General features: G+C 36.2%; 1 protein-coding gene across 22 annotated transcripts in view; it reads left to right on the top strand.

Annotated features, from left to right (window-relative positions):
* Window positions 1-13568, top strand: part of KLF12 (KLF transcription factor 12) — a 458965-nt gene that overhangs the window by 130352 nt on the left and 315045 nt on the right. For 21 of the 22 annotated variants that reach the window (XM_063714935.1, XM_063714934.1, XM_063714937.1 and 18 more), the window contains one exon: window positions 10253-10316. In XM_063714935.1, the coding sequence (XP_063571005.1) occupies window positions 10284-10316 (33 nt within the window). In that variant the 5' untranslated portion in view covers window positions 10253-10283. Of the gene's footprint in view, window positions 1-10252; window positions 10317-12142; window positions 12219-13568 lie in introns of those variants that run through there. The other variant, XM_063714939.1, reaches the window with a different exon arrangement.

The following is a 13568-nucleotide window of genomic DNA, read 5'->3' as shown; positions in this document are numbered from 1 at the left end:
TCTATATTTCAATAAATTTTAGGAAGTTAACTATTTGACAGCATTGAAGTTTATTTGCTTAGCTTTTAAAATGAGATGTAGGCTCTTTATTATTTGGTTACCTTATTGAGGTTGTTTAATATTATGTTCATAGCAGTACCTTGAGAATCAGCAGAGAATCTAAGAGTTGAGGGAAATATTTTACCAAAACTATGCATAAATTACTTTTTCAAATTATGTAATTTATAGCTGTTCAGGGTAACAGCCTCAAGCACAGGTTAGAAAAACTTTTTTGAAATGTATTTTCAGAATTGACTTTTATTTTAAAGACATTATCAAAGAATGCAGTTTATTTGTGAAGTGAAAGTTAAATTCCCTTTTTTTTGTCTGTGCACAGGTTTGGATATCACTGATGAGGAAAGGAGAAAGAGAATTTTCATTCATTAATCCTAAGTTTCATGTAGGAGACTTTACACACAAATTTTAAAATCTTTGAAAATCCCCCAAACCTTAAATGATTTAAGGAATGGATTAATTTCTAATTAGTGGAGAAACTTAAAATACTGGCTTTATTGTAGTATTGGGCATGATTTCAAATAATCTCAGATTTGGAATATGTTTTTCTTTTCCTTCATTGGAAAAGCATCTGAGTTTATGTCATTAGTTCAGAAATACCTAATTTTAAACTGCTTGAGGGGAAAACACCAAAACTCTCTTGTTGCTGTTGGCTTTCTGCATATTTTCTACAAATAAAGATACCACACTGTTGTGCATTGCATGATGAGGTTATACCAAGATTATTTATAAGAATCATCATTTAAGTTACAGTACTTAAAATCATGAAGACTGGAGCCAAACTACCTGTTTGAAAATTCTGCCTTTGCCACTTGTTAGGCAAGTTACTTCTCTGTGTTTCCACATCTGTAAAATGAGACTAATAATTCCACCCACTTCACAAGGTTGTGAGGATTAATGCAAGTTAATAGACAATAGAGTAGTTAGAACAGTTGCTAGCACGTAGTAAATTCATATTAAATATTTGCTGATGCCAGGACTGCTGTCACCACTACTACTTTTACTACTGGGATTTGATACCATTCCACCCTGAACAATTTTAATTCAGTTTGTTGGCTAGTGGCTTTCCTTTCCTGTATCTGCCAAGATGTGTTTAGCCACCTTTGGGAATAAAGTTAAAGAACTGAAAGGATTCTTTAAAAAACCTGGTGTTTTTTGAATGATACTATATTTAAATTAAAATATAAAAATACGTTCCCTATTCTTGTTGGGGGATACGTGTGAGCCCTTAACCTGCTTACTCTCAATAATTATTTGATCATGTCATTTCACTTGTGAACGTATTAGTTTTATGTGTGTCTTCAAATAGGTTTTTAAGCCTGCAGTGGGGCAGTTTTTGTTTTGGGATTACTTTTCAAAATGCCATTGACATTCCTTGGCTGCTACAATATTTTTCAAAATTATTTAATTTTTTGGAGTATTTCTGAAACTTACATAACTTATTCTTCAGGATTTTATCTTCTGTCTGTATTTTCAGTAAAGCTTAGCCGTGTATGTGTACATGTGCAGAAACACCATCTGTAAGCATATTTTCATTGATTCATATTTGAATAATAAATACTGTGCAATATTTGATCTTTGGCCAGCAGTGTCAGAAATATCAAGAATCGTGTGGAACATGACACAATTCTTAGTCATTTTTTCATAGAATTCTTGAAATTATATTTTAGTGGTCCTGATTTAGCATACCTAATAAATCCCTTTGCATTGTAAGACAGATACACACCTGAGACACAAGAAGTTAGACTTTCAGAATTGCTTTTATTATTTCCTTGAAATGAATCCCCCTTTCATATCACAGGCTTCTTTTCCACATTAGAGTCCCTCTTTCAGTTGGATAGGCTGACTAATATGTTAACTCATGGGATACTCATTCTAATAGACACATACATTCTTTGTAAGTTGTGCATATTTTCACATACGTGTATGATTATTCTCAAATTCAGACTTAAATCTACTACCCAATCCATCTCTTTTCCCTGAAATGTCTTGTCTTCCCCATTTTTCAAGACTCAGCTTTGTGTAAGCAGTTCTGTGAAACTTCTCTGATTTCCTTCCACTTCCCACTATACTCTGTTCTTTCACCAGAGCTCCTATGATGTTACTAAGGATGGCATCTTGATCTGAATTACAGAATATTAACTTTAATCACTTGCTTTCATTATAAAATGTGGACATCAGTTCAACTTGCCTGGAATAACTATGGTTCTTCCATGAATTCAATTAAATAATATATGTAAAAGTACTTAGTCATTGTTAACCGTATGGTAAAACATTCAAGAGATGGTAGATATTAGTGTTATAATTATGTCACTTATCCATATTCAGCCCACCTTTGTTGACTGTGAGCTTCTGTGTATCAGGTTCCATGGAGTATTATTATTGATGTTCTCGTTCTTTGCATATAGGCAATTCATGTGTGAATTGATAACAGAATGTGTTTGCCATGTAATTTGTATCACTATTATAAATCAGTGACTTTTATTACCTGCTAGCAGTTGCTAGAATATGGTTGAGTTGATCTTCTTCAATTTTAGTATTTTTCCATTTTTAAAGGAGTCATTTTTGATTCTTATAAATAAGAGTCAGACCAGGGACAGTGGCTCATGCCTGTAATCCCAGCACTTTGGGAGCCTGAGACAAGAATGTCGTTTGAGCCCAGGAATTTGAGATCAGCCTAAGCAACATGGCAGAACTCTGTCTCTACAAAAAATCAGCTGAATGTAGTGGCGCGAGCCTATAGTCCCAGCTACTCGAGGCTGAGGCAGGAGGATCACCTGAGTCTGGGGCGGTCGAGGCTGCAGTGAGCCATGATGGTGCCACTGCCCTGTAGTCTGGATGACAGAGTGACACCCTGTCTCAAAAACGTAAATAAAAATAAAAAAGTAAATAAGAAAATAATTTGTCATTCTCAACAAATGTTATTTTTATTTTCTGGGATTATGTAGTAATGACAGAAGCATATGGTTAAGCAATCCCTTTGACAGTCTACTAATTTGCTTGTTGAGAAATACTAATTGATTATGTATTATGACAGCTAGCTGTGTGTTGAGGAGGAGATTCTGAGATACATAGATGATATCTAAATACACAAACTTGGATTGATTAATTCAGCCAGTCAGAGCTATTGTTCAGTAAGGCACTCGGCAACCTGTAAGATAATCATTAAAAATATCAAATAAAGTGTCTCATTTCTGGATCACTATGTCAACATGTCAGTAAAGCAAATCTATTCAGTCCTTTGATCTTTCAAATTATGTTATAAAATCTACCTTTGTTAAAAGTTCCTTGGGCTCAAATGTGCAAAGAGATTGAACATAAAGTTTCCTAAAATACTTTGTCTTCTAATATTTTCTAATTATCGCAAAATATTTTGAGAATGCAAATTTCATTGAAATGTCAACCATAATTAAGCATGTACCATTTGTTTTTCTGCTCAAGTTTCACAGTTTGATGGAATGTTTTCCCCACAATTTAATAAATATTTGTTTTATTTCACATGAATTAATTCAAAAGTGTGGATAAGAGCAACATATTTTAATCAACAATTGTTGTGATGGGCTAGGAAATAAATTTATTCACTAAGCAAACTGTTTACTATGCATTTGAATAGGATTTATCTTGCTTAGCATTGGCAGCCTAAGCATACAGGCAACAATTAATAGGAAAGCCAAATATGTATACTGCATACTGAGCAAAGCAACTTATTTTTTCTTGATTATATCATAGATCTCTAGTATCTAAAACTTTTAACTATTTTCCCCATAATGTCCTGTACCTAGCTGTGTTCCAACAACACCCGTTGAAGTGAAGTAGTAGAGAAATTCCTAGGCTGTGTGAACTATGCATTTGTAATTGGTACCAAATATGTGTTTGATTTTATTTTCAGTTGCTTTCAAAATTTTTAATTTGGCATTCTATGTATACATCACACAGCTACATTTTACAAGTAGTGCTGGAGATTACTGGGTAAATGGGCACCCTATTCTTCCCTTCCTTCCACCAGCCTCTCAAAACCCCCAAAATTTTAACATCTTCAGCATGATGGTTAAAAACGCCTCCTGATAGATGGGATTAAGAGAAAGATGTGAGTGTTCTTCCTCTGGCAATGCAAATGTGTGTGTGGCCAAGTTACTTTTGGCAGAATGCAGTACTACATGTGGTAGTACTTATGGTACTTACGTGCATGTCCAAATGGCACATGTTTATATTTTGTTACAATTTAAATCACATAAATTAGACATACAAAGACAAAATTTAATCATCTTGTCAGTCCTTTGCAGTACAAATCAGATTTTTGACTATTCAGTCCTGATAAAATGGCAATTACACTTGAATCTGAGCATAGCATAGATTACTTTTCAAACCATTATATTGAGTACAATATATGTAAAAGAAATGCTTAATTCATTTGCTATGGTTACTTTCTTTTAAAGACTTATTTGTTCTCTGGGTGCACAGAATGATGGGGTGTAATGAAACGGAAGCTGAAAACAGATTAAAAGAGTAATTTCCATGTCAGTGTGCTTTTGCTTTACCTTCTCTTTGTGAAAATGGGCTGTTTATTCAGTGACCTCTGTTCTTAAGTGACTGCTCAAGCTCTGGGGCATACCTTACTCCAAGGGGGATCTTAATTCTTGAATTTTACTTTCTGTAGTAGTATCTGCTATTTTAAGTGGTGAAGAATCTTTGGGTGGAAGCATAATTTCAAGGAAACATAAAACTGGAAATGGGGACAGTTTTATAAATGAAGCATTTTAAGTCGACTTATGCAATGAACAGAATTCCAAGGGGATCTTTATTGAATATGGGTTATTATTGACCTCTGAAGTCTCTTTCTCCTATTTCCATTGGCTATTGCATCTTTGAATTTTCTTAATGGAGGAATTACGAACACTGTACTCTGAGGGCCTAGAGTGGAGATTCCATTTTCTGTGGATCCCAGGACCTTCGTATAAGAAACATGCAAGTATAGTTGAAGGTGATATTGAGGAAGTATAACTTTGTGTCAGGTGTTGGACAATAGCTTTTCCTAGTTTTCAGGAAAGCTGAAGTGGAAAAGGAGTTTGGGCACTTGATTATAAATGTAGGGGGTAGAAATAGGAGTGACATTTCTTGAATACCCATTATATACCAGACATTCTGGTATACACATTCTCTTTTTTAATATTCTTAGCTTTAAAAAAAAAAAGTGCAGAGGAGGGCTTATGATACCAGTTTAACAAGGGGCAAAAGGAGCATGTGAAATGGAAACAACTTACCCCAGGTCACATTACTCCCAAGTGTTAAGGCTGATGTTCCTTCTTTCTGGCTTTCAAAGCTAGATCTTTTCCATGATAGCATCACAGCCTTTCTCACATGGAGTGGAATATGCCATTCGTTCATGTGAGATCCTGACATGCTGGATATGATGGAGTTCCTGAAACTTCCGTATTGTCACCTGGATTGCCTGATGAGTCAAAGGAGAGAGGGTGGAACTTTGTGTCTGGGGTTTTTGTTTTTGTTTTTGTTTTTTTGAGATGGAGTCTCCCTCTGTTGCCCAGGCTGGAGTGCAGTGGAGCGATCTCGGCTCCCTACAAGCTCCGCATCCCGGGTTCACGCCATTCTCCTGCTTCAGCCTCCAGAGTAGCTGGGACTACAGGCGCCTGCCACCACGCCCGGCTAATTTTTTTTTTTGTATTTTTAGTAGAGACGGGGTTTCACCATGTTCGCCAGAATGGTCTCGATCTCCTGACCTCGTGATCCGCCCACCGGGACCTCCCAAAGTGCTAGGATTACAGGCGTGAGCCACAGTGCCTGGCCTGTGCCTGGGTTTTTGTCTGAAGGAAGGGATATATGCTAGAAAGTAGGTGTGTAATTATAAAATATGTCCAGGAAATCTTAGAAACTTTTTGTGCTTTCTTTTTTTAACTTATGAGATCTTTGCTATGATGGCCCTGTGTTACTAAATTTAGTGAGCATTGGATTACTTATAGGAGAATAATGCTTTCTTTATGGACTCTACCTCCCCTAATTGAAGTGATGTCTGTTATCACTTTTTAATGCTTAATCATGAATTGTGAAAGTTAAATGTGTTTCATGTGTAGACTTTACTTGAAAATGTATACCTGAAATGGAAAGTGAAGTATTATTCTCTCCTATTGTGAGAGGCATCTCTTTTCCTATAGCCATGATTTACTGTGTCCCGTATTAAAAAAACTCTGGTTTGCTTCTCTGTAGAGAATTATGTGTGTCCAGTGGAAATCCAAGTGCCTCTTCTTGGTTGTAAGATGTGTCATGCTGTACAAGTTCAGAAGAGATACAGTAGGTGTCACCTGTCACCTAGCAACAAGCATTCTTCTTTGTGTCTTTAGCTACTTTTCATTTTTAGTCAAAATAGCTATGAAAACGTAGCACTTAGATTTGCATTTATCTCCAGAAATATTTAGATTAACCTTCAAATATTTTTAGTTCCCAAGATAACTCACTGTGACAGATGAAACAGAAATAGCTTTAAGTAGAAAAAAAGCAACTTATGTGGTAGAAACCTTGATGCGCAGAGCAAGGCAAACTTGGACCTGTTACATAACATCACAGACTGACATGCACAAAGCCTGCCTGTCAACTTCCCTAGTTGGCTTTAAAAATTACAGTAACTGAACTGAATATGTATATAAACCTTTATTAGTTGATTTTTAAAATCGGTGCTGGAAAACACAAGATCATAACTAATGAAGCAGTGATATGTAAACTTGAATCTAGAAGACAGAATTCCAAATAAGATTACTATATCAGCACCACCATTCAATTTACTCGAAACACAGCAACTAAATTACCTTTGGGCAGAGAGTGGAATCCCTGGCTAGTTAGATGTCTAGTGTGTTTCTCTGTTTCTATTTAAAGATACATAAAGGGATTCTCAGAGGATCTAGCAACAAGTATACTTATGGGTCCATTTTAATACATTTAAAATGTGTTAAACACTAACCTTTAAAGACTGAGAACATAATAGATCATTTAAGATGTGATGAAGAGCAAGCAATCTGGTACTGTAGTATAATATAATGCTTGTACTCTGAGGTAATTATGACAGAGTAACTGCTTACTTGTTAAAGTGGATAGCATTCACTTTCATTATGGCCAAGGTCACTTCTGTTGTCCAAGGTGTACTGTCTTTGAGTTATAAAGGAACTTGAGTGATCATATGTGGAAATTTCAAGACAGAAAAAGAGAAAGGAAAGAATTTAAAAGTCATTCTCTATTGCTTGCAGCTACTAAAGAGAAACAGGTGTAACTGGAATTTCTCCAGTCTCTCCTCTAAAACCATGAGTATTTACCCATGGTTCCAGGCAGCAATATTTTGGTTTAAAAGTAATCTTAAAATACTTTCGAAAGTGTAATATTTTATGCCTTGCCATTTTTCATGTTTTTCATATTGAAATAAGCGACTGATCCTTTGCTTTTCTTCACCTAATGACAATTGAGAAACATTTTTGAAGCCAGGAAAATGAGGACCAAAACCATGCGTCATGAGCATTTTGATGAGGCCATTGGCCTTTAAAACTTCTGTGCTTTGGGAAGATTTACTGGATAATTTCAGAAACCTATTTGGCAGAGCTAAGTAAATTTAATTCAGAAATTGATGAGCTATTAACTGTTATTGGAAATGTGCAATTTTCCTATTTTATATCATGGCTTGCTTTTGATAGGGATTTCGGGGGAAAAGCTAAAGGCCCCTTAGCATGAATAAAATTAGAGATACATCTGTTCTATCAGGTGGCCTCCATTTAGAGAAATCTTTTTTATTTCCTATTCGATATCTAGGCTGTTGATTAAAAGGTAGTAATTCTTACACGTATGACATTTAACGTTTTACAGATTGCTGTATAAACATTACTGCAATGAGAGTAGGCAAGGTAGATAAAGCAGGTATTATTATTATTATTATCCTTGCTTCTTGTAGAAGAAAACTGGGCATCAAAGAGGTTGAATGAGTTGCTTAAGTTCACACAGCCAGAAGATGATAGAGGTGAGACTAGGGACAGACAGGTCTTCTCAACTCTTATCTGTGTCCTCATCTCTTACCTTCATTTGTGCTACTTAAAGTATGAGGGGCTGAAAGGCAAGAGATGAATCTTGAACACTCTCTTGGGAGCCTGAATTGGATGGAAAGCAAAAACTAGTTTTGTATCAGGCCCTCCCCTGCTTTAAAACCTCCAGAAATATAAATTTAAATTGTAGAAGTTTGCAAATGTAGATGGTATGACAAACCACAAACAGCCGTGCCATAAGATTTGGGACTAAGGCAGGGGTTCGTAAGAACCTTGACATTATCTAACTTTTACCTTGGTTATAAAATTTACCTCTGATCAGTTTCATCCTTATGTCTTCTCCTAGTGGGAATATAAATTGATACAGCTAAGTGCGGTAGCGTAGGATGAGGTTACCTGGGGGAGTGGTGGTTGTAGTTTGCAGTGGGCTCTGCTTGCAGGCGTTGCCTTCTTCCTGATTGGAGGCTCTTTGTGTCTGTCCAGAGGAGGCATCCTTACCAGTTGCTTAAAGGCATCATTCAGACCAGCAGAGACTCTGGTGCACACCAGATTTACACAGAAGGGTGTTTATGTGTGATTCGTAATAAAAGTCACAAATTACAAGGCAAAAGTTAAGAAGTAAATAATGATATATTCCCTCACTGGAGTATTACAAATTTTTGGATTAAGCATTATTAAGTTTATATGAGAAAATGCCTATGGCACGTTAAATGAAAAAAATTACAGAACTACCCTGTGAAAAATAATGAGCCAGGTTTTGATGTACCTTGATTGAACATTCTGCTAAGAAGTTGGAACTGATTGGATTAGATATATTTTGAAGACTAGAAAGGACAAAACATCTTTGAGAACACTGTGTCTTAGGTGACTTTTTAAGTATTTCAAAGGATACCATGTTATGGTTTAATCATGTTAAATAAAGGAATTATACTCTGAATTTCAAGGGAATGTTTTTAGTCTGCCACTATAATATTAAAATATTGGATTCCCCTTTTAGTAGCATTTCTGGTAAAAGCTGTAGTGCATATTAGGGGACATGTTTTGAGACATTGTTATAGCAAGAGAGACATATATATTTAAAACTGGAATAAAATTAAAGGCCAGTTTCCTTCACCGGTCAAGCCCATGGAGCTTGTGAACTCTACTGCATTTCATTTAAGGCCTTTATGAGTGAGTGAGTTCTTTTCAAATGTATGGAAACATACACAGGAAACCAGGCCCAGTGCTACGGCCCATAGACATTGGCACAGAACGGGCGCTGCTGAGAACTCCAGGGTGTGTCCCCTCTTGAGTGTAATTCCAAACGAAAAATAAAGTCAACTGTGCCTAATAAGCTGGCTCAACTGAATGCCAAAGAAAATTTGCCTCATGAAATGGAAATTCTGAAGCAAGTAACATAATGCTGAGAGAGAATACATAGGAAGACTTGTAAGATATATCCAAATAGGGCAAATGGTCTATTATAATCAGAACTCCCCAACCCAATAATATTTAATGATTTGGTGAGATCCTAATGGTCCTGGAGATTTTGAACCTTTTGGAAACCACATAAATATTTAATTTATATTTAATTTTTAAAAGAAGGGACATATATTAATTTAGATCTTTTTTTTAAAGTTACTTGGGTATTGGCTGACATGGAGCCACCAAATTTATTTGTATTCATTATTCTGCACATTTGTATCAACTGTAAAGAAATTATCATTTCCCCAATGAAACGACATTACTTTAAATTCTCTCAGTTGCTAAGAATAATGAAGCCAAGGGTTCCAGTTTGAGTATTTGGGGCTTCTCTTTGATACAGGAAATTTACTTATAAGCCTTTTTTTTTTTTTTTGCCATTTTCTCCTCAGCTGTCTCTCCCTGTTGCATCCCTTTCTTTTTATTCTCCTCCCTTCCTCTCTCATTTTTGTCTAGGTCTTAATTATTTAGTGCCCAGGATCTTGTCCTGGTGTCATAGCTGGTGTTTTTTCCTCTACTGCATTTTGCTCTTTGATGGCTGCTGAAGAGCAAGGCAACAACACATAGCTGAAGAAAAGATATTTCTCAGCTCTGTGATCACGAGCTTAAGGAACTGTAGAATTAAGATGTATTTTTTTCCCCAAAGGAGCAATAACATCAAGTTGTAGAACTTTCTCTCATCATTTGTCTTTGTGTTTTTCTTGCAGGATCAATGTGACTCTAAGAACAAATGGATGAATGAATATCCATATGAAGAGAAAAACAATAAAGGTTGGTTAGTCAGATGTTAAAATTGCATTGAAAATATTGCTACTTTGGGCAGTTTATTCTCTTACTTTTGGGCAGTTTATTCTCATTAGAGTACTTTCTTGTGTGAATACGAGACAGTGGTCAGTACTTACATGTGCATATCTATCTGTAAAATGTAATTTTTCTTTTTAGCCCCTTAAAAAATTATATGGAAGCAACTCCTCATTTTTTTTCTGCAAGTCTAGCTGTAATTCTTTTCCAGAACTTAAGCTGGTATTTTAAGAATCAACTTTCAGATGAATATTAAAAAATGGAAAACTGCTTGATGCAACTGATCACTGGTACAAAAAAAGAAGCCAGATTTTGTTTAATATACATCAGTTTTCTACAAACGTAGTTCTAATACCAGTGCCATATGATGCATGATTGCTGTCAAATGCAGTCCTATGCCCCTGAAGTCTCTGCTTTTCTCCTAGAAGTAGGATCATCATGGAAAACTTTAATATTTGGTTTCTTACAAATACAGTATAAATTAAAGTATGGCGGGGAGGGGGGGCGCTGTGAATTTCAACAGTCCTCAAATGATGAGTATTACCTTATTTGTGGTAGTTGAGATTTTCTTGTAGTTCCTGCTGGTTACAATCTAAAAATCATAGGTGACCCTAAGAGAATGACAATGTGTTAAACCATCTCTATTTCATAAGTAGGGTTTTACACTGAACAGGTCTCATACAGAAGCATGCGCCTCATAATTCCTCATGTAGCTGCTCAGCAATACAATTTCATATTTTCCTTCCCATATTACTCTTGCTGCTTCCAAATCAATGCACAACTTGCCATGTCTTTTTCTGCCAGCCTACCTTCACAGCTACTTACAAGTGACTTTCAAGGTTGTATCTTTCACTTAAATTGCCTTCTTCCATCCGCATTGCTAAAATTGCTCCTTTCTAGTATTTGTAAAGTGTTTAGACTTGTGGAGGGATATTGATTCAGATATCGTTCAAGGGAGACTTCTGCAGGTATCAGTAATGTTCTTTTTCATGACCTCAGTGTTGCCTGTGTGGGTGCATTCACTTTGTGAGGATTAACTGTACTGTGGACTTATTTGCATGTGGATCAGTGGTGTGTTAGTAAAGTGGTTCTCTGGGAGGAGGAGGGGAGAGGAGAGGCCTGATTGTAGTGTTTATCAATTCCTGTGGTGTAATTATTCCCATTATGGATGGTTTCAAGGCTTTACCACCTGGCTTGCAAGATTCCTTAAAATTCAACAATTGGCTCTCATGAGCCAAGGATGAGCTAGCTCCAGCACACCACTGATAATTCCATTTATACAGTAAAGTTAAAAATTTTGTGTATTCCTTAAGACTAGAGTGGTGAAGGTAGTAAATTTAAATTTTCTTTTCTCTTCTCTATATAAATATGGAAATGTTCTTTACCTGTCATGCAAAATGTATTTATCCCTTCCCTTTAGAAATGATGTTGAGATAGTATTTATGTTTTTGTTCAGTTGTCATTAAATTTTTATATTTGAAAAGATCAATGTTAGCTTTGTAAGTTTATAAATTTTGGCAGTGTCATTATTCTGTAACTAATTTTTATTATGACAAATGAAGATGATGGCAAAAAGAATCATTGTGTTGCTAGTTACCCTGAGGATAAACCCTGAAAATATTATGATTGACAGTAATATATGTGATTCATTCTGAACAATTGTGCCTTATAGCTCATAATTCATGAATTCAGAAGTCTTTAAGGAGAAAGGAGCAGTGAGTATTTAATTTAATGTGTTTGTCCCATTGAGATGGAGTCTCGCTCTGTCACCCAGGTTGGAATGCAGTGGCGCGATCTTGGCTTACTGCAACCTCTGCCTTCTGGGTTCAAATGATTCTCCTGCCTCAGCTTCCCAAGTAGCTGGGATTACAGGTGCGTGCCATGATGCCTAGCTAATTTTTTGTATTTTTAGTAGAGACGGGGTTTCACCACATTGGCCAGGCTGGTCTTGAACATCTGACCTCAAGTGATCCTCCCACCTTGGCCTCCCAATGTGTTGGGATTACAGACGTGAGTCACTGTGCCCAGCCTCACTGCTGTGTGTTTAAAAAATGATTTTTCATACATTTTATCCATTGTAGATGCCTTTGAACAGAGAATACATTGATGCTTGTTTTTAAGTCTGCTTGAATCAGATGCTGTTAGTTTTAACAAAGTCTGATTCAGGGAGAAAATTGCAGAGTTTGAAAGTTTATCTTTTTTTATGTTTCAAATACATTGACAAGGTCAATATTAGATGAAGTTTTTAAAATGTCAGCAGTGGAAGCCGCATTGCCATAGTATACATAATTGAAAAGGGATTTGAATATGGCTTTTACAACTGTTTTGTACATTTCCAGTTTGCCAGTGGTGACAAAATCCTGCCAAGAGCCACAGAATATCATGCTGTGCCTTTCTGCTTAGGTTCTAAAATTTAAATAGCCTACTTTGGATTTATAAAATTTCTGTTGTGTCCATAATGAGAGTTTTACTTTCAGGAGCAGTCTTCATCCACCCTTTCCTTAAAAACAAAAACAAAAACAAACAAAAAACAAACACAACTTTTGCATTAAGTTTTTCTTTACTTCATTTTTAAGTGACTTCCTTTACTCAGCTTCATTGCACTTGGATTTGTCCCTTTACCATCTGCCTTTAGAAAACGACAAATAAATTCTAAAAAGATTCCTGTTGTCCATTATTTCCTGCTCACAAATACCAGCATAAAATCTGGTGGATACACGCTTCAGCGTATTTCAGCAGTTGTCCTCTCTGTGAATACGGTGGCTTGTTGTGGACCTGGCTCCTTGCTTTGCTTCATTTTTCTTCCCCCCAGCCATTTCAATATGTTTACCCAGTGCTTCTCAGCAGCTGGCTTAGAGCAGGTGTTCAGAACATACCCACCCCACATATACATTAGTCCAGCTTATCAGAGTTCACATTAAAACCTTGCTTTGCGACTACCTCTGATGAACAGCTGCCTAACCACCTAGGATTAGCAGTGGGGTGACTTTTACTTTATGCATTTGGAAATCAAGAGAACAAGAGCAAGCCTTTCTGTGAGCGATTTCATGCCACACAAAAAGGGTTTATTTCATAGTGATGGTTGTATAGCTTGTGGTTGCTTTAAATTTCTTTTCCAAGTTCCAAGGCTCTTTCTTCGCACAGGATAGAGGGATTGTAATAGCAGCAATCCAGCTTTTCTTCCATTTTGAACTAAGTAGCGATAGCTGCTCCAAAAGCTGC

Source organism: Pongo abelii, chromosome 14 (genome assembly GCF_028885655.2).
Source record: "Pongo abelii isolate AG06213 chromosome 14, NHGRI_mPonAbe1-v2.0_pri, whole genome shotgun sequence".
Classification (NCBI taxonomy): domain Eukaryota; kingdom Metazoa; phylum Chordata; class Mammalia; order Primates; family Hominidae; genus Pongo; species Pongo abelii.
Note: the sequence above shows the minus strand (reverse complement) of the source record. Positions and strands in the feature narration are given on the sequence as shown.